The 27,973-nt window shown below is 32.2% G+C and overlaps 2 protein-coding genes across 3 annotated transcripts in view; both read left to right on the forward strand.

The window, feature by feature from the left end:
• The window catches only part of LOC140667689 (short-chain dehydrogenase/reductase family 16C member 6-like), a 40,117-nt gene extending 17,441 nt beyond the window's left edge, over positions 1–22,676 (forward strand). Inside the window, exons 4-8 of one of the 2 annotated variants that reach the window (XM_072895843.1) lie at positions 1,404–1,514; positions 12,386–12,547; positions 15,071–15,153; positions 17,787–17,903; positions 18,255–22,676. In XM_072895843.1, coding sequence (XP_072751944.1) covers positions 1,404–1,514; positions 12,386–12,547; positions 15,071–15,153; positions 17,787–17,903; positions 18,255–18,462 — 681 coding nt within the window. In that variant the 3' untranslated portion in view covers positions 18,463–22,676. The remainder of the gene's footprint in view (positions 1–1,403; positions 1,515–12,385; positions 12,548–15,070; positions 15,154–17,786; positions 17,904–18,254) is intronic. The other variant, XM_072895844.1, reaches the window with a different exon arrangement.
• Positions 22,677–25,711: 3,035 nt separating this feature from the next.
• LOC140667697 (uncharacterized) lies at positions 25,712–27,305 on the forward strand. Its single transcript, XM_072895851.1, has 3 exons — positions 25,712–25,806; positions 25,896–26,441; positions 26,534–27,305. The coding sequence occupies exons 1-3, from the start codon at positions 25,712–25,714 to the stop codon at positions 27,303–27,305; spliced, it is 1,413 nt and encodes a 470-aa protein (XP_072751952.1).
• Positions 27,306–27,973: the final 668 nt, after the last annotated feature.

Raw genomic sequence — 27,973 nt, forward strand, 5'->3', positions numbered from 1 at the left:
GCGAATTCATATTTTTTCTTAAAGACAACTATGTATTTTCTTCATATACATTAATTAATTTTTCTTATTATTCTATGCATACAAATATTGAAGCAAGCTAACCAGACAATGAATATTTTACAAAATATTTATTTCATAATTTGTGTAAAGTTACATCAAATTAAAGTATAAAAGTTTTGTAAACTATTCAATTTTTCACTATCATATAATTTATAACTTTTTACATTGAATATGAGAACTCAATTTACATATAAAATTAATATTAAAGTATAAATATTAATTAATTATAAAAAAAGGTTAAGGTAGAGGCCCATTAAAAAAATTAGGTTAACTTTCATATCGCCTAGCACATACGCTTAAGGTCAAATTTAATATCCTTATCTTTTCTTTTTTTCGAGCCAAACAACTTTTATGTGAAATGTTTTTCCATATTTTTCATATTTTCGAGATATTTGTCTGGAAAAATTCAATTAAAATATCTTATATATATATATATATAAAGTTTGAAATTAATATAATTTTGTTGAGTTCAGATACGTAAATGTACTCTAAAACTATATAATAACAATATATAATAATGTATATTTAAACTTTATTAATTGAATCGCATTCAAAAATTGATTAAAACTTTTCTATTTACAATATTGATAAAAATTGTTTATTCACCAAAATTATATCGATGTTAAACCATATAGTAAAAGAAAGATATATGTGAGAGTCATATGTGATGTTTTCTTTTCTCTTGCTTAAAACTCGTCTAGGAATAATATCTAATTTAAAAAGCATTTTCTTTTTATGTAAAATATATTTTTTAATTCTTATGTTGAAAAATAGAAAGGATTTGTACAGATGTACATTAACCTTGACAATATAAATAGATCGTATGTAAATATTCAATGGAATGCAAAAAAGATGTGTTGTTAAAAGACAAATAATTCGCGATTCGACGAGGCATTATTCAACGAGTACTTTTCTGCGGATGACATTGTGAAAGTCTATATTACTGCATAACGATTGTGATGTTAGATCGAAATGTGAGTTTGACTTGTTTTAAGATCTGCGAGAAAAGAAATCTTTTCGTGATTTTATCCGTTCTTTCTGTTTAATAATGAATCTTGAATAATTAAAAAATGAGTTTTTATCTAATTATTGCAAAGAATAAACATACATATATATAAGTAAACACATATACACACATAATATATGTGTATATACAAGATAATATTATAATACATTACAATTACATTATATGTATATAGTTCTTACCGTAAGACTATATTATATACATATAGTTCCTTATTTTTCGTTTTTAACTTTTGTAATATATAACTTTTGTTGTGTTACAAAATAATACCTATTTTATTTTAGACAAGAATAAATCTTTTTTGTGCTTTTACTTTTAGGTAACAATACTTATTAATAATGCGGGTATTGTTACGGGAACGAAATTGCTGGACACTCCGGACAAACTTATCATTAGAACAATGGATGTTAACATCATGAGCCACTTTTGGGTAAATAAAAATCATTCAAAGTTAATCCGCTAGTGAAAGTTTAAATGTATATTATATTATTTATATATAAACACTGAAAAGATTAGATAATATTGACGATTAGAAAATATGACTTTGTTTTTTGAAACTTTTTGAAATATATAGAAATATTAGTTGTTATGTATGTATATATTAATTGTTTGAAAGATATTAATAATTTAAAAATTATTTTATGACAAAACAAGATACTCGAAACCAAAATATTGTTTAGACAAGAAATTTTGCATATTCTTAACTCTCTTGCTCATAAGTTTTACAATAAGAGATTTTGCAACCGATTTCGAAATAATGTGACATAACCGCGATAACATAAGCAATGTTTTGAATTATTCGATTTGTTGCAAGTTTGAAATTTTGATTTAAATTGAAAAACCTTGAATAATTCAAAAATATAATATCCAGTTATCAGAATACAGTTAGGAGAATATATATGTACATGTATAAATAAACATGCACACATACATACATACATATATATATATATATATGTGTGTGTGTGTGTGTGTGTGTGTGTGTGTGTGTGTGTGTGTGTGTGTGTGTGTGTGTGTGTGTGTGTGTGTGTGTGTGTGTGTGTGTGTGTGTGTGTGTGTGTGTGTGTGTGTGTGTGTGTGTGTGTGTGTGTGTGTGTGTGTGTGTGTGTGTGTGTGTGTGTGTGTGTGTGTGTGTGTGTGTGTGTGTGTGTGTGTGTGTGTGTGTGTGTGTGTGTGTGTGTGTGTGTGTGTGTGTGTGTGTGTGTGTGTGTGTGTGTGTGTGTGTGTGTGTGTGTGTGTGTGTGTGTGTGTGTGTGTGTGTGTGTGTGTGTGTGTGTGCACATATATTGCGAAGAATTGGCGGTGAGAGATTCGGACATTTCATTTCGTTTCTCCTATTTGTTGCCGCCGGTCAGGTGCAAGAACCGGTCAGATAGGTACAAGCGATGTTGTAGTCTCGTTGCGACATACACCGACCAACATTATGCTTGCCAAACACAAATAATTCCTTAATTTAAATTCCTTAGCGGACGATACGTTTGTAAACTTTTATTTGCTTTCAATTTTTGACAAAATGTAATTTTATTGATTTTATTTCTTTGTATTTTGTTTAGTATGTTTTATTATTAATTATTTGCGCGAGTCAGAATAAAATAATTTTTTTCATAATAATATATTTTCATTACACAAGATAATATAATATTGCTTTGGATAGTTCATTTATATTTTTGTAATATTACTTTAATCGATTTATAAATCTCTGTACATAAAATATAGAAAAAATGTATTAATATTTTATTAATATATTTTATTAAAATTAACATTTTACACATTTTGTTTAAAATTTAATAAAATTTATTTTATTTAAAATGTTTGCTACATAAAAATAAATTAAACATGATAAAATAAAAAATACATATAATATAAAATAAAAAAAAAGAATTAAGAGAATGGAAGTAATAGCAGGCGCACGTGTAGTTTTAATCATATTATAAATCATATTACAAAAAAGTGATTACACAAGAATAAAGCTATTTCAATATGTATACAGTTTGTCCCATACAATGTGTCCCATTTTAACTTGGACAGTAAAATATCTCGAAAACTGAGCCCAGCAGACAAAAATGTATCAGACAAGAGTTGTATGGTTTCGAGGGGGCCATAAGATGGTACCATTAGTTTGACCTTAAATAATCGTTTGAAGGTCATATAAAGGTCGCCTTGAATTTTTTAAATGGGACACCCTATATATTTTTGCATATTCTTATAGCTTACCTCGAGAGCTTTCCAAAACACTATGATAAAGTATTTTATCACTAATAACTTTTCGAGTTATAAGACTTAAAAGTTTCAGCATTTTGACATAAAATACAAAATATCTTTTAAAATATTTGTTTTTCGATAATCTTACCCTAATACTTTTATGCATAGAATAATGAGACAAATCAATTGGTGTAAGGAAACTACATCGTTATCTTTAAAAAAAAGTATGTAGTTGCATGTTACAAATTGCATACTTTTTTACATTTAACATATGCTATTGATATATGTGTACATATGCTATAGATATATGTGTACATATCTGAAATGGAACGTAGGATTGATAAGAGTATTTCAATGCACATACAACTACTGGAATCTCTCTCTATTTTATAGTAAACATATTTAAGTGGACAGATAATTCAATGATTAGTCAAAAATTCTATACTATAAAAATTATTGTATTGTGTTAAACCTTTAAAATAAAACAATTAAAGAAACATGAAGAAACTGATTTTGACCATATTTACAAATCTATTGAAACTAACAATAAGAAAATTATTTTATTTACATTTACAGAATCTAAAAGTGTTTAAGGAAGTTTGTTTACATTTTTCAAAAGTTCGTCTTATTTAAAACAGTTTATTATTGTAAAAATTGTTACACACTTTATCAATATATCAATAGCACTATCAAAATTATATCATTTTGATTACTTTAATATAAAATAATATTTAAAAATTTTTAGTGTTTAGTGTAAAAATTTGATCTTGTATTAATACATTTTTATATAAAGTTTGTATTGTATATGTGGCGATCATGGCACAGTAAATTGCGTGTCGGCTCACTGTGCCAAAGATTCCGGGTTCAAATCCGATTAGAAATGTCGAATTCGTTCGAGTTTTATTTAATCGCCACCTCTCGGAAATTCATTACTTTTTGAGTAACAGTAACGGTAACGAGTTACTTTTTAGAAAAAAGAATGGTAACCGTAACGAGTTACTTTTATAAAGTAACTTTCCTAACTCTGGTAAGAACTAACCTCGAAATCGCGCAAAATCCCTTCCATGCTAAACACACGTGAGTAGCGTGACTGGGAATAACAGTACACGAAAACAAATTTTATATTAAAAATTACTATGATGTGTAGCAACTGTGGACCATAAGATCTATTCTATTGTTGCCGCACATTTTCTGTAACAAAATTTGTTTCATCTTGGCTTCTAAACTCATTTCTAAAAGTTTACAAATATTCTTTCATGTAATTCTGACCCCGAAGAACCTATTTTATTTTATGTGTATAAATTGCAACTTTTATATTAAGCAAATATATTGTTTTGTTAGGTTAGAACTCGGCTAGTAGTCTAACATCCTCTTAAGCATAATAAGGCAAACGTAAAAGTGGGTTAACAATATCGTGAAGCAAACTTCGTGCGACAGCAATGGTAGACTTTTACATCTCGATGTCATGATCATTTCGATTAGATCTTGCCATTCACTTTCCAATGCTCTTCTGCACTTCAGTGACGATTCCATTCGCTCGTGTGTCATATGTATTATTCGTGCTAGTTCAGTGAGTTTATATACCATTGTTATCATCTATTTAACCGAAAAGTAATCTAAAAACTGAATCTTTTGGCTAAAATTTTTCATTTCTTATGAAAACAAATGTTACAAATTAGAAACATTGTTAAAAAACACAAACATTTATAAACTTTTTAATAAAAAACATTATAAGTATACAGAATCTTAAAAAATATGCATTATACAAAAACATTTATTTTTATAAGATCTACACGCACACGCACACGCACACTCACACACACACACACACACACACACACACACACACGCACGCACGCACGCACGCACGCACGCACGCACGCACGCACGCACGCACGCACGCACGCACGCATACACACAAATTTATTATTTAGTTTAACTAAAAAAAATGTAAAATACATTTTTAATATTTAAAATTTTTAAAATATGTGCATTTGGAGAAAGGAGATTTTAATTATCTTTACATAATTGCAGAAAAAATAATTTTAATTGTGAATAATCTTTTTCATTTTTTTTATTTAAATTTATTTTATTAATTTTCGTTTCGTGATTATTTTTTCATCTTTTTTATCGTTTAAAAACTTATTTTTATTATCAGGTTGCAATAATAACGATAACAATTGTAGATGATAAAGATTGTGTGTGCATGCATATCGAAATATACCTAATTCACATGCTTTGTCTCCAAATATTCGCACAGCATAATTATTAGTTATTCATTTAAAATGATAATGCTTTCTCAACCAATAACAAAAAATATTGTTTTGTTGGTTGAGACTAATAGTTTATAGTTTGATTTGCGTTGTATATATGTTATTGTTTGATTCCTAATTGTATTCGCGTTTGACAAAACACGATTAGAAAATTAGAAAATAAGTAACAGATTCATTAAATAATGTATTTATTAATTAATAATATTAATCTAATAATTACTAATTTTCTTTTTTTTTTCTTTTATATACAGGGTGATTCAAAACAATCTGATGTCCTTAAAATAACATATTCTTGAGCGAATTTTAAGACGATTTTTCCTTTTATAAAATTTTGTCTGAAGCTTAGTTTCTGAGTTATAATTGAAAATAGTTAGCCATTTACGAGCCGGATACAACGGGCATACAGGAACGGTGCAACGCGTCATCAGACTAATGTCCTCCCTACGGTCAACAATATTGTATAATATCGTATAGAATGCGATAATAATTCAATAAACTTCAAACGATAATATTGTACAATAATAATTATTATTGTGTAATATTATTAGCCGTCTAGAGGAGTTATTTGTTTTATGACGTATTGCGCCGTCCCTACTTGCCCGTTGTACTTGGCTCGTAAATAGCTAATTATTTTCAATTATAACTCAGAAACTATGCTTCAGATAAAATTTTGTAAAAGGAAAAATCTCAGAATTTGCTCAAGAATATGTCATTTTAAAGAAAATGATATAAGATTTTTCTCTTCAGTTTAACACGCTCTATCCACCCACGAGAGTTGATTCGCTAATTCGGGGACACCCTGTATATATATATATTGTCCCAGAATTTGCTCAAGAATATGTCATTTTAAAGACATCAGGTTGTTTTGAATCACTTGTATATATATATACACAGGTGATTTAATACAATCTGATGTCTTTAAAATGACATATTCTTGAGCAAATTCTCAGACAATATATATATATATACAGGGTGTCCCCGAATTAGCGAATCGACTCTCATGGATGGATAAAGTGTGTTAAACTGAAGAAAAAAGTCATATCATTTTGCTAAATTCGCAATAATTAATGAGATATAAATTAATAAAGATCGACCAATTCGTGCCAGGATAAGCGCGCGGGGCGAAGAAGCCTCCCACTTGTTATTTAATACTAGACACGCGGCGAGACAGTAGGCGGAGCGTTCTAAAAAGGATGTACAAAGGACGTACTGAAAGAGACACATACAACTGGGAGGTTTCTTCGCGCTTTTTTCTTCAGTTTAACACGCTTTATCTATTTACGAAAGTTGATCCGCTAATTCGGGGACACCCTGTATATATATATATATATATATATATATATATATATATATATATATATGTACATATATATACATATATATATATATATGTATATGTGAAATATTTTGTGTATATATATATATATATATATATATACAAAATATTTCACAAGGTAAGGTCAATCAAGTAGGAGGTGAAAGAGAACATTGAATAGAACAAATAATGTTAATGAACATTTTTGTTTTGATTATTCAAGGTAATCTTGATCTGATCTTGGCGACGGCGACGCCACTCAGACTAATACTACTACATAATGCGTTACTTAAAACTCCATAACTTTTGTATAAAACATTTCTTTCAAAATTGCGTATTTTTTGAAATATTAAGAAGTTTCCACATTTTCGTACACCCTACAAAGCGCTGTATCTATTAAACCATAGTCAAAGTAAAAAAGTTCATTAACATTATTTGTTCTGCTCATTGTCAGTGTCCCCTTTTATCTCCTACTTGGTTGATTGGCCTTATCTTTTGAAACATCCTGTATATATAGGGTATCCTGGTAAAGATAGGCAATTTCTTGTGGGCATGTAGAGCAGATAAAAACAACCCCATATGTTCCTATAAAATTTTTTTTTATAATGCATTTCTGCCGAGATATTTGTCTCTAAAGTTTAAATTTGAGAATTATTTTTCTTAAATAACTTTATATTACTTTGTAGATCTTAATAATGTATAAGAATTTTTTTTATTATTAAATGAAAATCTTTAACATAATGTGATAGATTTTTTATATCTCAAAGAGCCAAAATCAGATCACTCTTTTAACTTACAAAACTTTAAAGCCGGTAGGCTTTTTTATATTTAAATTATGTTTTTAGATTCTTTACATCTTTCTCTAAGAAAAAAGTATCTTGTTTCATTTCATTAAAACTAACTGTTTTCAAGAAAAACACATTTGATCGATAGAAAGTAAAGGGTATGGCCGGATAAGGTAAGCAAATCTGCCCCTGCACGTACAACAGATCCAAATTAGTGTCATAAGTTGACACCAATGTAATATAAAATTATGTTTACCTTAAAATAGTATTTTTGTGGGAGTTATGAAGGGGGGAAAAAATTAAAAAAGTAATTTTTCTTGAAAACGACTAAACCAATTTTCATGAAAAAAATATATGTTGTGGAGATCAATGAAGCAATTGTTCAAAAAAATTAAAACATTTTTCTGACGAAAAAAAAATTGGTGAAAAAAATTTTTGAATTCTTTTTAAATTTTTTTTAAGGGGATATTTTTGAGTGACACCTACTATATTTTTACAAAAACATTTTTGAATTATCTATTTTTACATATATTTTTGCCAAATAAATCAGTGTGGTGCAACATAGTTAAAAAAAATAAAATTCATGAACGCAATACCGCCCTGTACCGTGCTGCACAGCGCTGCGCAGACGGCTCCAGCGATGACGAGTGAATTGAGCTCTCTCTCCAGCGATTTGATCACTCTGCGGCTGAATTCTGTTGGTTTTGGATTTCTGTTGTTTTTGTTTTACTTTGGACCTGATACGTGCGGGGGCAGATTTGCCTACCTTATCCGGCCATACTCTTTATTCGTAATAATTGAATAATGATTTTTAAAATAATGCAAAATTGTGTATTAAAGAGAGAACAATTACTTAAAAAAAATTATTTATTACTGTAAACAAATAAGAAATGTTTCTGGGATATTATGGCGGGTACATCAATTCGTGGTGTACGGGAATGCGTTAGAATCGGTGGAAGTCATTTCAAATATTTTATAAAAAGTGATGGCAAATTTGGCCCATTTTTTGGACCTCGATTTCAAACTTTTTTTCAAGCCAAATAGTACTATTAGATGAAATATTAATTCCAGTAAAATTTCAAGATGAGCATAGGCACGGTTCCGGAGATACAAGGAGATGAAAGTGATGTTTTTCAGTCAGGATGTATTGCATAAAAAAGAATGCGTGCCTGAAGTTCACGTAATATTGAGGGTATTTTCTGTCGAATGGATCATCTATGATTCATTGTTCAGAGAATGAACAATCTACTATTCACCGCTATTTCATTTATGGGAGTGGTGCTTTATAAAGCACCTTGAAAATACGTTCCCTATTAATCACTGACCAAGTCTTTGAAGCAATTCAATTACCGAGGAAATACTCAAATTGAAAGATAGAGTCTCGCTACATGACGCACTCACAAGTTCTCTCACAGTTGAAATACTTTACTATTGTTCATGTTCGAAAACAAGGTCATATTTGAATTCGGCGTAAAAAAATCCATAAAAAAACGATATGTTTCACTTTGTTATATATATTTTATTCCTTGGTACAGACACTTTCGAGTTTCGTGTACTTTCATGGATTATGAGAAACCATCACTTTCACCCCTTCATATCTCCAGCACCGTGCCTATGCTCATCTTAAAATATTTCTCCTGGATTAATATCCCATCATATAGTACTATTTGGCATACAAAAAAGTTTGAAATTCGAGGTCCAAAAAATGGGCCAAAAAAGGTCTTTTTGCCATCACTCTTTGGCTAAATTTGTTTTCTTTTAAATAAATTTTAATGCTCAACGTTAAACAATTTTAATAAATGTAATATATATATTACATTTTTTGATAACGAATAACGAAGTTAATAGTTAATAAATTACTTTTATCGTTACTTTTACAAATTTACTCGGTATAATTTTTCATACAAAAAAACATTGATAAAAATGTTGGAATACATCATCACATAAACGCTGAAAAATTTTTTCGATATCTTGTTTCTTTCTACTTTGTAAGAAGAGTAACATGTATAAAAAGTTCTTATACATGCTACTTTTATTAAAAACGTAAGCAGTAAAATATAAATAATAAACAAATCAACATTTTTTTATTTGCTTAAGACCATTGCGCATGACAAAATTTTTAAAAAAGTTTGTTTACAATTTTTTAAAAGTTTCTCTCATTCAAAATAATTTATTAGTAGCGATAATAATTAATAGCGACATTACTACATCAAAATGATATCATTTTTGTTATTTTAATGTAAAATAATATTAAAAAATCTTTTGTATTGATTATACAGTGAAAATTTTTCCATATTCTGAGTTCATATTATCACTAAATGTGCTGCTAAATGTATACAAACTCATGTATAAAAACATTTAGAGGCATGATAAATGTGAGTTCAGAATATGAACCTTAGTGCTTAACTTGATCTTATATTTTAAGAAATTATATGTATATAAAAGAAGTAACGGAAGATATAACAATTATTACTTCTTTTAATAATGGTAATGGTAACGAGTTACTTTTGACATTGATAATAAGTTATTTATTAGAAAAAAAGAAGGATAACAATAACAAGTTTTAAGAAAGAATAAATTATGGGAAAGCTAATATGTTAAGGGTATTTTGGGTCACTGAATCCGAATCTGACCTTAGAATTTCAAAATGCTGTAATCTAAGATGAAGGATTCAATATGGCCGGCGTTTAAATGGTCAAAAATGCAAATGTCATTCACAGGGTTGGGAAGTAACGCGTTAATTGTGTAGAGGAATTGCGAAGGCTATAAAGCTTTAGGAAAACCGCGAATGTTTCGGCGACCGTGGCTTTCTTTTGATGCGTAATAGGGAGAAGTTTCTCGTTACATGCGGAGTCTCACACCCGGGTGGTCGATCTTCTAATCGATTACCAAAAGGCGACTATTTAGATTCTAGGCGACCGACTTTGTTACATTTTTCGATAATAAGTAACGAAATTAATAGTTACTTTTATCATTACTTTTCAGACAGCACATGTCTTTAAAAGATGCTTAAAAGACACCTCAAGACGTTTTATTGTCTTTTAAATATCTTTAAGATATCTTTTGGCCTTTCTGTACTGTTTGCGATTTTTTTCGAATATGTTGAATATACTTGAATAAACTATACTTTTTTTGACTATAATTTTCAAATAAAGAAACATAGAAATTTTTTGTTTTATGCATATGCGCGCATTTTATAGTACATGTAACATATACTGTAGATACATGTGCACATATGCACGAAATGAAACTTAGAGATTGATAATAAGAAATAAGAGTATCAAAATGCAGTAAATTGTACTATGCAGTTAATTGTACTACCGTGGTGGTAAAAGGAAAAAACGATACTATTGAAAATCATGATTTTTTACCAATTATTATTACTCACGTACATTAGCAATTTTTCTTGCACATAGCTCGTGAATTTTCATTATCATTCATAATTCGGGCATACTGCTTTTATTTTGTTGTGGAAGTTTATTATCACTATCACTCAGATATATTCACTCGTTCATCACTTAGGCATACTGACTTTGTATTGTTGCGCTTTATTTTGTTGTGAAGGTCTACTGTCACTCAACATATTTATTCATTCAGTTACTAACTTTTCTTACTTTTATTTTTTGTTACTTTTTTTGTTATCTTTTTACTTCTTTATTTCTCAAAAATGATGTAACAGAAGAAGTGTATGCGTTTCACAATGAGAATATTTCAAAATGTACATATCCGAACACGATGTTAGAAATCGCGCGACTTATTCATAACTGAACGCTTGGACTGTGAATCTAATGTATATATTTTTTGTTGTACATAGTATCAGTAGGATGTAAATATTTTGCAAATATCTTTCGTTCCAGTCTGTTACTAACATATCTTTGCGTGGCACTAATGAGCTCCAAGAAGAACGAAACTGGAAATTCTCGAGTCATACTTCTTGATTTACTAATGCATTATTAGTCAAGCTTCTATAGTCAAATTCCAAATTTGAAAAGAGCATCATCAAAAACCTTTATAATATGTATCTATTCGGAAGTCCTTTCCTTTGAGGATATCAGTACCCGCGAAAGGCGTAAAACTAGAATTTTGATCTTCTATTCCCGAGTGTTTTTATTTTAATTGCATAGAGATTCCACACATTTTCGTTTTTTTAATGTAACGTAATAACGTAACTTCTTTAATCTTTAAATTACACTGTTATGAAACGCAAGAGAATTAAATTTTTAGTATCTTTATTTAAATAATCACGCTACTTCTTTTCTGTTTTTTTGTTTTCATTTTACTTTTACGTTTGATTTACATTTAGCTTGTTGACGCTCATAAAAAAGTTTATAACAAATAAATTTGTTCTTCACAAAAAATTAAGGATATAATAGTAGGCCAACTACAATTTCTACATAACATTAACTTACGTAGAAATAAGAGATATAATAAATAAAAATATTTTAAATGATACAATTTTGACTATTTTTTTCTATATATTCTATATTATAATCCTTTTGTAGCTATTTAAACTATTTTCATAAATAAAGTGCGTACTACGAAAAAGTAATTTTATATATTTCAAAATTATGTATCAAAAGTGATAAATATCAATAGATAGAATAAATGTCACAATAGATGGAAATGGACAAATGTCAATATAGAAATATAAATGGAATAAAGTTAGTAAAATGCTTTAAAAAAATTGCTATAATTACAATAATATTTTTTCATAATATATTTTCAGACTGTAAAAGCCTTTCTTCCAATGATGTTAGAAAGTAATAAAGGACATATCGTGAGCGTAGCCAGTTTGGCTGGACAATGTGGAGTTCCTAAATTGGTAGATTATTGTACATCTAAATTTGCGGCTATGGGATTTGACGAGGCTCTTCGAATGGAACTCGAGGTAACTAAAATCTATTGACAACTTATTAAAAATCAAACACTTACAATCCTATTCTGTAACTTTTATCAGTATATTATAACACATGAGTATATTACACATACAGGACTCGTAACTATGTAAAAAAATGCGTTATAGTTATAACCCATGCGTCCCAAGCGTGATTAATCATATTAAGTAAACTAATGCATTACATATGTTGTTATACATTTGCTGTACGTTTTCTAACATTAAAATAGATAGCGATATTAAATGCAGCAACATGTGGTTAAACGTAATTAGATGATGAAATTTCAAGAGCAAATAATGAGCAAACTGAAACGTTATGTTATCAGCAACATGACATCAACTAATGGTTTGTTATTTTGTCTACAACATCATGACGGCAACAATACAGATATAGTGATTCTAATTCGTTGTCATATTGTATATATGTCTTTCCTCTATAAGCTATTAAGTATTTTAATGATAACTTATCAACAAAGTATTAAAAATATGAAATTGTTATACTTTTACGACAAAGAGACAACATTTAGTTTTTATGATTTCATATAAAGTTCGTTCACTTACCGCTATGTGACACACTATACACTATCTGTATCTGTATTCAAATTTTCATGAGAATATATAAAGTTTACAAAACACAGCTAATAATAAAAAAATATATTTTTCTATTAGTATAATTTCTGATACACTCCCAACACAAAAGATTCAAGATCTTGAAAGATCTTGAACTAATTATTCGAAAGTTGAGAGATGAGTATCTGAATGAGTATCCGAAAATCATTTTTTGACATTTACTTGAGATGTAAAATAGAAATCTAATTCTATATAAATAAAATCCTTAATTTATAAAATCCTGATTTGAGTTGTTTAAATTTTATTGATTTATTATTTATTTAATAATATCTTTAAAAAAACATTTATCAAAAAAATGTTATGGCATTACGTTAAAATCTATTAGTATTTTTCGTAACGTCTATAATTGTCATATATTATTAATCGTGAATGACAAATTGATAACAACACGAATTGTCAAGTTGCTATCAAATCTCCTTCTTGCAGATAAATCGGTGTTAATGTGTTTCTATCAGTTTGTTGTTCTTAAAATTAGAAATTATACCCGGTAAAAAATTTGTTATGTATAATCATATATGATATATGACCATATAAAATTATATAGAAATATATAAAATTTTATATAAGTTATGTATAATTATATATAATAATATATGACTTGTATAATTATATATAATTTTATATTAATGTTAGCTAAATGTCAGTCAACGATAATACAAAATTATGCATACTATACATAACTATACATAACTTATACAGAATTTTATATATTTCTATATACTTTTATATTGTTATATATAATTATATATGAGAAATTTTTTACCAGGTATGTGAGCTCAACATAATGTTGTTGCACCTTGTTCCTAGTTTTTCAAAATTAGTTGCTTTAACAATTGTGGGTAACATGACTTCAACATCCATAGACCATATACTATTAAACCGCACATTTCATTATTTAGGTTGTTGTCGAGTTATGGGAAAGAGACAGACATAATCGACTACGGGTGTGATAAAGAAACTATTAAGTCCCTTAAAGAACTAAGTGAGTTTTGTTCCAAAAGGGGAACCCTTCCTTAAAATGATCTTTGCAAAAGGAGAAATTAAGATCAAAGGAGAATATTAAGATCATTTATCAAGGTCCCACATATGAGTTTCAATGGTGTAAAAGATACAAATAAAAATACCGCTGAAAATGATAAAAATCAACAAAACAAAACTCAGTTTCAATGACTTTCATATACATATATATATATATATTATATATATATATATATATATTATCAAGGTTATGTTTTCATAACATTTAACTCGTCTCAAAACATGTTTCTCGTCGCTCATTAATTATTAATTGTAAGAAAAATTACTACAAATATTATATGCACTCATTTCAACAAATTAACAAGAATCAACACCTACTACTTCGCACGAAAAGTCGCAAACCTATGTGAATTCGTATAATCATAAACCTCGTTTCGCATCCGAAGCACTCAACGATAGATTAAATCTCGCTTTTTGCAAACAGTTATCATATTTGAAATAAAGTGCTGCAAGCTTTACAGTATTTACAGTCTTTAGGTTAAACTCTGCTAGAATTAAAATCCCAAAGATAGGACCTTTATAAATAATTTCTATATATCATAGCAAAATCACTTGCAAAAATTCATTTCAATCGAAGGGATTCCCCCTTTGGAACTACAGCTGTCTACTAAGTTTCCTTGTCACACGCGTGGTCGAGTATGTCTGTCTCTTTCCCGTAACTCGACAACAGTCTAAATAATGGAATGTGCAGTCCAGTAATATACATATGATCTATGGCAATATGGAGATATTTGGAATTATAGTTAGAACGCATGTGTTATAGTTATAACGCATGTGTAAAAATCACAAAATAGCCTGGTGATTTAGATATTATCAAACTAATTGATCAACTATTTTATATTTTCTTAGTATGAAGGATATGATATCAATACAACGGTCGTATGTCCTTACTTCATCCGTAGTACCGGTATGTTCGATGATGTTCAATCAAGGTAAATAATATTTTATGATTTTTACGATTTAATACAATGACTCACAAAATTAATCTATGTTTTGAAAATTTTAAAAATTTATTTAAAAATTATATTTTTTATAAAAGTACTAATTTTTACAGCTATTAAAATGTTACGAAGGTTGTGAAATACCCTGTATTGTGTGTGTGTGTGTGTGTGTACAGGATGTTTCACATAAAGTGTTGCAAAATGTTTTCTTCAAAACTTGATATTATACAAGAATATATTTTAGATAAAATTTATAGATTTTAAAAATAAAAAGTTCATAATGTTGAATTTTAACTTTTTAAAACTATTTTTCAAAGTGTAAAGATCAACAAGTTTTTTAAACAAAACTACTCTCTCTCTTTCATTTTTTTAATAAAATCAATTTCTTAAAATTTTTTGTTATTTTACTTTTTTAATTATGCAAATATATATATATATATATATATATATATACAGGGTGGACCATTTTAATCCATCCAGTCGAATATCTCGAAAACTAAGCCCGGGAGAGAAAAATGTTTCAGACAAAAGTTGTATGGTTTCGACGGGGCCATAAGATGGTACCATTGGTTTGACCTTGAAAAGTCATTTGAAGGTCACGTGAAGATCACTTCAAGTTTTTTAAATAGAACACCCTATATATTTTTACATATTCTTGTAGCTCATCTCGAGAGCTTTCCATAACACTTATGACAAAGTATTTTTCATTAAGTATTTTTTGAGTTATAAGGCTTCAAAGTTGCAGTATTTTGACATAAAATACAAGATATCTCGTAAAATATTCATTTTTTGATTATCTTACTCTAATATTTTTATGCACAGAATAATGAGACGAATCAATTGGTGTACAGAAAACACATAATTATGTTAAAGTAAAAATGTGTAACTGTTAGTTGCAAATTCAGATTTTTACTTTAACATAATTATGTGTTTTAATTATGCCAATTGATTCGGCTCGTTATTCTGTGCATAAAAGTATTAAAGTAAGATAATCAAAAAATGAATGTATAATAAGATATCTTGTATTTTATGTCAAAATACTGCAACTTTGAAGCCTTATAACTCAAAAAATACTTAATGATAAATACTTTGTCATAAGTGTTTTGGAAAGCTCTCGAGATAAGCTACAAGAATATGTAAAAATATATAGGGTGTTCCATTTAAAAAACTTGAAGTGACCTTCACGTGACCTTCAAATGACTTTTCAAGGTCAAACCAATGGTACTATCTTATGGCCCCCTCGAAACCATACAACTTTTATTTAAAACGTTTTTTATTTAAATTTACGGATTTTTAGATATTCCAGTGGATTGATTGAATCTAAAAATCTGTAAGTTTAAATGAAAAATGTTTCAAATAAAAGTTGTATGGTTTCAAGAGGAACATAAGATAGTACCATTTGTTTAACTTTGGAAAGTTATTTGAAGGTCACGTGAAGGTCACTTTCAATTTCTTAAATAGAACCCACTACTTTTTATTACATATTCTTGTAGCTTACCTCGAGAGTAAAAACACAGGAGAGACGGGGTTCTAATCTCTCCTATGTCTTCATCATCCTGATGCAAGCAAAGAATTGCCTTCTTTCTTTCGCACTCTTGTACTACACACACGCACGTACGCGTACGCCTGTTTTGAGCTATAGACGCAATGAAGAATACGTTCACTATATACATATTCTGTTTAAAATTCTCTTACAAATTTTAAAGTTGAATATCTCCGCTAAAAATAATTGAATCTAAAAAATCAAAGTGATTTGAAAGAGTACATTTTCAACTTTTATTCTTAAATTGGGGCAACCGAAAGAATGATTTTTAGATTATGTGCAGCCATCTTAATTTGTATTGTCGACGTACTGAAATTTTGGAGCTGAATTCAAAGTGTAAAACGGCATGTAAAAAGAAGTCATATCTAAAATTTAGTCTTACTACTTGAAAGCTGATACTTTAAGTTTCAAAATGCTTTTTTTTCATTTCTGTACGATGATCTTTTCGCCTCATATGGCCTATTTAAGTTTGGAAAGAGTTTTTTGTTTAAAGTGGAATAACTTGGCAAGAAAAAATCGTACAACTAAAACTAAGAAACAAAATGAAAGTTAAAGGAACAGCCTTTCACGCGAAATTGGTTTGATAAACTAGAAAAAATCACTTCACTCGGTGTAATACATTATAAACTTGAGATTTTTATTTCCTTATTTGTCTTATTCAGCTTCAAAGTCACATAATTTAAAAATTAATGAATGTATCATGGGCCCAAGAGCATCTCAAAGTAGACATTTCAAACTTTAATTTTTTTGGTTCGTTTCAGTAGGATAATTTGTCGCAAAGTTACAGCACTTCACAGTTTGATAATTTTTTCGTCAAAAAATTTTTGTCCCGTTAATTTTTTTGAGAAGTGTGTATACATATATATATATATTCGCATAAAAGTAATATATGTATATGTATATTATGTTTATATATATCTGCGTATTATACAATAATATATTCGGTAAAAAATTATGAGAATAGAATATCAAAAAATAACATATGCACGTACGCACGCACGCACGCACGCACGCACAGTGTAGCGCAATGTATTTGTCGCAATTAGTTTAAAGAGATTGTTATATTTAAAATGTATTGTAGATATATTCCAACTCTGAGTCCGAATGCTGTAGCTGACAAAATCATAACAGCAATGAGATGCAACGAAAAATATGCCATTATTCCAGGCTATTTGCAAATTCTACTAGCTTTAAAATGGTGAGTAATTTATTAAGTATTATTACATACATATTACACCAAATTATATATTTGAAACGCATGTATATAATTAGGTTAAGCAATAGTATAAGAACTTGGGCGAAGTTGTATTGTTGTATATTTGTATATTTGTATAGTTGTATATTTTTTAAACCTAAGGGCCGATTTCACCAACGTCGGTTAACTTTAACCTCGGGTTAAATTATATGTTCATCTTTTTCTCTTGAACTTATCTAAAATAGATAAAGATATAATTTAACCCGAGGTTAAAGTTAACCGACGTCGGTGAAATCGGCCCTTAGGGGAATAATAAACTACTACTACTACTACTACTATCTATTTAAAACACAGGATATTTCCATGGTCGTGTTCCGCCATGCTTCTTCGTGGATTGGTCAAAGACGCTTCACCGAGCCATGTGGATCGTGAGCCATGTGCAACTGCAACTACAATTATAACAGAAGAAACATGTATTGTTTCACCATCGAAGGATCTAAACAGCGCAACCATTCATCAACAATTGACCAGACGTATCTCTAGTTCCGAAAGAAAACCTTAAACTTTTTCGTTTCTTTGGTTTTTATATTGGTTTAAGATATTTTTTGTCAAATGCATTTTTATTTTGCAAGGTATTAATGTTGATCTTCAGGTTTATAAGTTATATTTTAGCGGTCAGAAAATAGGTAAATTGCGAGATAGATTAATTTAATGCAAAATTAGAAAGCTTCCACATATATAATACGATGATTTTGTATTGATTATATCAATTGATTACTTCAAAATTATGTTGAAACATCTTGTTTAATATTAGATAATAGGTTCGTTATAATCCTGCTGAAAATTTGAAAAACATGTAAATATATATACATATATTCACCTCCTAGCAATCCTATCACATCTATGAAATTTTACAGTAATTTTGTAATACTTTAAATGTGATTTAGTAAAAAATTATTGATAATTAAACTTAAAATTATTTGTGCGATTCTTGTTATCGCATTTTACTTTCTCACTCTAAAATATAATAAGAAAAATAGATGAATAATATACTGTTACAAAAATGTGATACTGAACTGTAAGTAACGTCAGTATTAGATATATAAAAAAAATATAGTCAAATGTTCATTTTCTTAACATCTCTCAGTATTTTAATATTTTTTCCTGTGCTACTCTGTTACTATTTCACTTTGTGATTTTGTGACTATGATATCATAAGTGACAAAATGAGTAAAAAATGAATTGTTCTTAATTTTATTACATATAATGCAATCAGCGCACAACACATGTTCCTTCTACACATATACCATTAAATCTGATCATTTTACATCACGGTTTTATATACAGGTCTTGAAACAAAAGGCTTCTGCCCACAAGACGCGGAAACGCTTGCTGCGTGGCAAAAAGCGACCAATTACTGTACTGAAATGTTGAATTCGATCCAAGCGGTTCCGCGTTCTGTGAGCAAAAGGTCGAAGCTAAATTTTAATAGTGAAAAAAGGGTCACATTTGTCCATTAAATTAGAGACTATTGCTGCCTCTATACGATGCTAATGACAAAAAATAACCCCACTAATTTAATTATGCGTTTTAAAGATGACATTTTTAAAGATACATTTTTCTTTCGTTTCTTATATTATTTTTTTTTATTTCTTATATCATTTGTACATTCTCTCTATCGTCTTTGCCAGATGTATCAGTACCTTTGACTATACAAGTATGGACTGCTAACACTCCAGTTTTTCCCATTAGAGCAAACGAGAGGTTTTGTATCCAACATTTATTGATTTTCAACGCCACCATCAAATATCAAAAGCTCAAGATTCAAATCATGAGGTCTATTCATTGTAGAAATAGTAATGATATTTTAAATTCTAAAAAAATTATTAGATATGTATGATATTTATTATATTTTTAATTTTTTATATTTTATCACAGTTCTACACACTTTTATTTTGATTCGCCGTTTTCTCGTTGGTATTATATAGCCCTGTAAGCGCTTAATGTTGACAACAGACCTGAAGTTTGCGTTAGCAGTCCATACTTGTATAGTAAAAGATTGGTACTTAATTTTTTTATTAAAATTTAAGGTTACGGTAGTCCTAATCTTCATCGACATGCTTAATTATTAATTATTTTGTTTTTTATTCGAAAGTTTATAACTTTACTTTCTTTGATAAATTTTATGCGTTCATTTTTTTAAAATACTTTTTTTGTCAGAAAAAGTTTTTATCGGAAAAAGCAGAAAAAGTTACGATGGCCAAGCCGTACGCTATACCAAAATGTAAAACGAGTTGCAGAACATTAAAAGAGAAAAAAGCTTATAATTCAAATGTTATAAAGAAAAAAACTTTTAAAATTATTTTATATAAGATATTTTGTTTTATAGAAATGATTGCAAAAAAATATAGTCTCTCTGTTCTTTCGGTCTGCATATTTTTAAGTTATATATATATATATATAATTATTATTAATATTTATTAGTATTAAGTATATGAATAAATATTATTATTTTTAATAATTATTGTTAGCTAATATTATTAATATACATATACAGAATGGCATCCATTTGATCACGTTAATATTGACCATGTTGATATTAATCATGTTGTAATTTACCACACTCCGAATTGGCTATTGTCCTGATTGCTCACGGTTCCGATTGATATACAACAAAATTTTGTAATATAAACATGCGAATAATTGAAAGCTTAGCAGAGTACAATTATAGGCTTTGTCACGCATCCGAAGTAGGGGTCGATATGTGTTGAACGTCGCTTTGTGTGGGAAGTCGCAAACCCATGTGGAACCGTATAATTGCACATTCGAAATAGCCCTATAGTCAATCGGGACCGTGGTCAATCGTGACTGTGATCAATCGGGACAATGGTCAATCAAAACGGTGATCAATCGGGACCGTAGTCAATATCAACGTGACCAATTGCAACGTGGTCAGTGTTATGTAGTCAATCAGGACCATGGTCAATATCAATGTAGCCAAACGGGACACTCCCATAAATACATATTATTAATATTAAATATTTAGGGTCTGAACACAATAGACAAGTAATTAAATTAAATATTAAGAAAGATTTACTCTCTCTTTCTTTCTTTCTTTTTCTTTCCTTCTTAATATTTAATATCTTGTTTATGCTCAGATATTTAGTATTATTTGTTATGTATTGCGCATACACGCATCTCTGACAAATAACACGGCTCTTGTGGCCACAAGGCGAACTAATTTAAAATTATCTAAATTTTTGAATACCCCCACTATGTTTGTGTCAAGACCTACATGCAGACCGTGACTCATTCTCTAGAATTCATTGCACTTGACAAGAAATAAATATACATACACACATATATATATATATATATATATATATATATATATATATATGTGAAGAGAAAGATAGAGAGAGAGAGAAAGAGAGAGAGAGAGAGGGAAGGGAGGGAGATAGAAAGGAATCTAATTGTAAGTGTAAAAGTGCAAATAAAACACACCTAATGCAATTTGAATAAAAATTAAGTAGATGAGTTAAGAGTAAGGAAGTTATTTGGTTTTTGATATATTAAGAATATGACTTAACTATATATTAGAACGAGAATATCTAATTTGATACTACATATAGAATTGCAGAAGTGTATTAGTACCATAAAGTTAACTACAAATGTTTGACAATTCTACACAATTTGTAATGATCACTGCTTTTATTATTACTGTCCTATGTATATAAAAGATATTATGCATTATAAGAATGAATGGTATTATTGTATATCAAATTTACGAACGATATTATTATAATAAACGTAGCGCGCGGTTTTATGTTTCAGTTCTCCAAAGTATAATTTTAAGTGATAAATTACATAATATCGTATGCTACGTTATCAAGGCATTAAAAAAGAGTATAACATAAAAAATATATGTAAAGTTTATACTACGTTAATAATATATAAATATATATTATTAATTATACATTAATATTAATAATATATAAATATGTTAATAATATGTAAATCTTAGTAAATATTGAGAATGCAGTCAAAGCTCTTTATTCGCCGAGTAAAAAGGACCTATTTCGAGCTAAGTATTCAGTCATCAATCATATATAATTTTGTAAATAATGACATAAGGATATCTTCTGAGTATAGTAATAGATATATTTATAATATAGACATATAATATCGATATTTTATAACAGATTTGTTATGTCATGGGCAGCTCTGATGATAAGCTATAAAACTGAATAAAGTGACATTATTAGTAGGTCAGAACTACTTTCAAGAGATTGAGGATCAGAAATTATTTTTTCTTAAATACTGCTATTATTATCTATAAAATTATATATGATGACTGGGCGTGGATGGCTCAAAATCCTTATGAAAATGGGCAAAGGTTTTTGTAATCACTCTTTATTCATGATTAGCAAATTCTGTATTCACGGTCAAAATTTCAATTCTATTCTATTATTTTTGTAAATTTCTCATAAAAACTGACCTTTAATGAAAACAGGTCTGATTTTTAAAAGAAAGATAGAAAAAGGCCGAATAAAAGCTTATTAAGTTTAGAAACCTGCAAAATGCTGCAAAATAAGAACAAATTATCAAATTTTTAAACCAATTTTTAATCAATCGTCTAATAATATTTAATAATTAAATAATTTATTGCAATTTTAGTAACGTATGTATGTCATAATTAGAAAATATTATGTAATCATATTGAGTATTACTTATATGTGTTTATTAATTTGAAATAAAATCACCTTTTTAATAATATATTTCTTAATTTTCAATTTCCTTGGAGCGCATCTCCTAATATTCTTATTTATTACTACCTATTATTTTATGTATTACCATTCCAAATTTGCTTTTTCCATATTGGCGGCATTTAGCAGAACTTATTTCTCACGAACAAGTTCCGTTAAAATGCTGCCTAATAACTTTGATTTAATAGGAAGAAATTTAGATAAATATATATATACCTATATAAAATATGGATTTGTTAGGAAATGAATAAGTTTAAAAATCCATATATTTTTGTACGAAGTGTTGACTCCATTGCGCAATACAAAAATTTAAAAATTTTTTTCTAATTTTGTAAAAGTTATCTTTAAAAATCGCTATTTAGTAAAATATTTTTTGTAACTTTTCTGTATATTTTTTAGTTGTTAAGAGGAATATTCAAGCTTTGTTTTTAGCTTCGGTTTTTTTTGATATGATGATTTCAGGCTAAGTTATCACTATTGAAAGATGTTAAAAAATTGTGCTCATTTTTTATGGCTCGTTTTTTTGCAAGTAAATATATATATATATATGTATATATTGCGACAATTTTTCTAACCGAAGATTAGAATAGGTAGTTAACCCCGCACGCGCGCGTCCATTCTTTTCTCCGCTACTCGATCGCGTGCGCGAGACGGAGATGCGACAGAATGGGAGCAATTCCGCCGCTCAGAGAGAGCTGTGGGATAAGATGGAAGGAAACGGGTTGTGCGATTGTCGTCAAAAAGAAAGCGAAATGATAGAGAAAACGCACAGATAAGGAACGGGGAGGTTTCATGCGTGCCACAGCGGATGTGAGAACATCGCGCGATCTCGAGAATTGGACGCCAGATGTGGTGACGCGTCATTTCGCGAAACGCACCAAAAGTCGCCAAACGCTAAAGTTCTCCGACATGGGTCGACTAGCGGTAGAGGGGCAGGGCGGATGTTGAGTTCGTGATAAACGAGAGGTATACGATACAGAGATGCGACATATAAATAAACGAATACAAAATAAATCAGCCAAGATTACAATAAAAAAATAAAATAACAATCTTTATTATAAAGAACAATGAGCTGTAAGAAAGCGTAATGATTAAGCAATTGAGATTAACAGATCAAAGGTGAAGACTCAGAATTGAAACAGAGAAAGCTAACAGAAATGATTACACTAGATAGTCAAACCTGATGGTAGAATTATCGTAATAGAAGTAATGAATAGACACTGGATCGCCAGATAAAGGTGCCACGCCGACATTGCACAGCGGCTGATTCTGCTAAGCGGATTAACGGTTACGCGACTTATTGTCGTGGCGAGCGTTTGATATAATAAATACAATACCAACACCGGATGTTGATTCGTCCGCTATCTCGTTACCAGATATTCCGATATGGGACGAGATCCAAGTTGAATAGAGATGCCCAGTAAAGAAGCAGATCTCAGTCTGTTTTTAAAAGTTAGAATTAAATAATTAACGTCATGAAAAATTCTTTTCGAGACTATCTTACTGATTACGCTGAAAGAGAATATGAAGTCTCTAATATTGTTTTCAATAATATCCTCGACCGCAAGGACGATAGCCGAACACTCCGCTAAGTATATTAAAAATTTTGCATTCAACCTGTACATCTTCCTAATTCTGAGAGAGAGGGAATGGAAGGATACTCCAACGAAAGGGAAGTGCTCACTCTTAGAGGTGACAATATAAAAAGATATCTTAGAATCCAAACAAATATAAAAAGAACGGAAAACCTGCTCGAGATCGGAGGAGTTTGTCATTTTTTCAACGTTTCAGGGGAGAGGGGTGACTTGAGTCCCTGGTAGGAAAAAGGAGGTTTCATAAGGAATCCTACGGGAAGGAAAGGAGTTCAAAATTCCTTACCAGTGCGGCGGAGCCGGGAGGAGACGATGAAAACATCATAAATGAGTGTCCATTGCCTCATCCAGGCCTATCTCAACCACTCCACCAGGGCGTAGGACCTTCTGTATCAGCATGTGGCCGAGTGGTCAATTGATTTGGCTGTGACCGCTGAGCCGTACTCGATCCCTAAACACAGAAAGTTCTAAGGGGACGAGTGCGGCTTGGTGGCCATAATGAGTAGTGGACGGCGCGGATTCCTCCCTTTCACGCCCGTTGTAAAGAGGAAGGGGTTTGTAACCGCCAACGGGAGAGATAACAGTGGTGGGGATCTACTCCTCAACGAGGCCTCGCTGAATTTGAAGAACTGCTGGACGGGGTGAAGGGCATGGTCAGGCGCTTTTTGTCCCGCCCTATGCTGATCGCCGGAGACCCCAATACCAAGTCAAGGACTTGGGACTCCTCGGTGAGCAGCAGAAGCGAGGCCCTCGAAGAGTAGGCCGAGGAGCTTGGTCTCATACTCTTAAATAGAGGCCAGGCCCTCATATGCGTGCGCAGAAACGGGGAATCCGTAATCGACGTTATGTTGGGATGCTCCCACCTGGCTCGCATGGCCTCCGGCTGTAATGTGCTGGAGGGGGAGGAGGAGTTATCGAACCACCGATACATACGGTTCGACGTCTCCGACCCCTCCTTGGGTTTCATGCAGGAGAGGTCCACTCGGGGGAGAGGTAAATCTCCACTACGATGGACAGTCAAGAAGCTGGATCGCGACCTTCTGATGGCCGCCGTCATCGCGAAAGTTGGTCCGGAGAATTGGTCCGTCCCGCCGGAAATGTAGATGAGGAGATGATTCGGCTTCGGGGAGTGTTCACGGAGATCTGTGACGCTGCTATGCCTCAAAGCAGGGCCGCCCTCCCGACGTAGAGGTCATCTCCATCCTATTCCCGTTAGATGAGGGGGAGGTGGCCTGTCTGAAGACGTACCCCATCCAATGTCAAGGGTCATGGACGAAGGAACTAGGAGTAACGGAGGAGCTTTGCGGAGTGATGAAAAGGCTTCGGGCTAAGTCAACGGCTCCGAGGCCGGATGGTATCCCCGTAAAGGCCCTGGCCTTGACCTTGGAGGTCCTGGAGAGGATGTGAGGCACTTCTTTAATAGCTGCCTCGAGCGCGGAAAATTTCTGGCAATATGGAAGGTAGCGAATATGGTGCTCCTCCAAAAGGAGGAGAAGCCCGCAGGGTCTCCCTCGGCGTACCGCGTCATTTGCCTACTGGACGAGACGGGCAAGCTCTTTGAGCGAATCATAGCTGCCCGCCTTAGAAAACACCTATCTTGGCGGACTGCCAATTCGGAGAGGACCGATTGACGATAGACGCTGTCAAGCGTGTCAAGGCCTCTTGGACGCGGCAATCTCCCGGGGAGAGAGGGTGTTGTCGATGTCTAGAGGCACCGCCAACGCGTTCAACTCTCTTCCCTGGGAATGTATACGGGAGACGTTTAAACATCATGGGATTCCCGTATATTTGATGTCCGTGGTCCGGGTCTATCTGAGAGACAGGTGGGTAGAGTACCCGGGGCGGTACGCAAAAATGGGAAAGAGGGAGACCCGTAGGGAGGTTTCGCAGGGATCGGTCCTAGGACCTCTCCTGTCGAACTTCGATTATAACTGGATGTTGCGAGGCACCCTCCTCCCGGGCGTGGCTATGGTTTGTTACGCGGATGATACCATGGTCATGACCTGGGAGAATAACTGGGGAAGCGCTATCGCACTAGCTGAGGTGGCGGTGGCACATGTGGTCGGCAGGATCAGGGCTCTGGGCTTGAAGCTCTTAACAAGACCGAGGTCGTATGGCTTGCTCGGCCTTGCGTCAGGGGGTCGCCGGAGGACAGAGACTTCTTGGAGATTGAGGGCGTCAAGGTCGGAATCGGGACGTAAATGCGATATCTGAATCTCGTTCTCGACAGCCGTTAAGATTTCGGGCCGCACTTCAACCGGTTGGCCCCCCCAAGTTCATACGGCAGCAGCCAGTCTTGGCAGGCTGATGTCGAACTTAGAGGGGTCCAGGGATGGAACGCATCGCTTCTATATGGGGGTAGTGCAGTCTGCTGCAATGTACGGTGCCCCCGTGTGGCACGAACGGATAGGCGTCAGCCACCGCATACGAAAAGTACTCAGAGACGTACAGCGGCGGATGGCCCTTCGTATCATCAAGAGGTACTGAACTATCTCCTACGAGGCGGCGTGCATAGTGGCGGGGAGCCTTCCCCCGGGGAGATGGCGGTGGGCGTGTACACCGAGATGTACAACATCAAATTGGCTCGTCGCCAACAAGCCCAAGAGGAGGGAAGGCGAGAATTCCCGGCACTGGTAAAAAAGATCGAAGCGTGGCAGCGAGTCCTACTCCGGCAACGCAAAACAATTGAATGGCAAGAGACCCTTGCTGATGCAAGGAAGGGCCTACGCGCTGTTGGAGCTATCCATCCATTGTTGGAAGAATGGGTGAGTAGAAGGCATGGCGCCCTCAGTTATAAACTGGTGCTCACAAGCCACGGCTGTTTCGGGGAGTACCTGCACCGTATAGGAAAAGAGCCGACCACGATGTGTCACCATTGTGGCGCCCCGTTGGACAAGGCAGAGCACATACTGGCCGAGTGCCCTGCGTGGTTAGAGAGCTGCCGTATCCTGCGGAGCGCTATGTTTTCCTGTCCAGCATGGTCGAGGCAATTTTGGACAGGAAAGACGAATGGACGGCGGTGGCTTTCTTCTGTGAAGACATTATAGTAGTGATATAGGAGGGTTTCTAACCCAGGAGCTCGAGGAGGGTGTGGGGGTAGGGGGAACCGCGGGCGCGGGAGGATAACGTCACGCAGGTCCGCGGCGCGGTTGGTATGCGAGAGGTTTGCGGAGAGGAAAGAGAGGTCCGCGATGCGGTTGGTAAGCGAGAGGTTTGCGGAGAAGGGGGAAGAGGTCCGCGACGCAGCCGGTAGACGAGGGGTTTGCCGAGAAGGGGGAAGAGAGGTTCGCGGCGTAACCGATGGGTCCGCGAGTAGGGAAGGGATAGAGAGAGATGGCGCGATAGGCGTTCGCAACGCGATAGAGAGAGACGGAGCGATAGACGCGTAGTATAGGATAGGATAGGATAAGGAGACCGCTATGTGCATTGTACAATACATAGCGTATGACAAGGAGAGCACGCGTGGTGGGAAAAGGAGAAGATTACAATAGAATGATAGTGTGAGAGAGAAAGAAGGAGGATGCGGAGAAAGGATAGCGGAAGCGCGATAAGACAGAAGCTAAGGCGTACGCGAGAAAATATGTTTTTGTGTTAAGTTTTTATATATTAAATTTTTTTTATATACATATTAAATATTAAATATTAAATATTAACTTATTATATTAAATATTAAGTTATTATATCTAATTATATATATATATATATATAATATGTG

This window comes from Anoplolepis gracilipes, chromosome 7, assembly GCF_047496725.1.
Source record: "Anoplolepis gracilipes chromosome 7, ASM4749672v1, whole genome shotgun sequence".
NCBI lineage: Eukaryota > Metazoa > Arthropoda > Insecta > Hymenoptera > Formicidae > Anoplolepis > Anoplolepis gracilipes.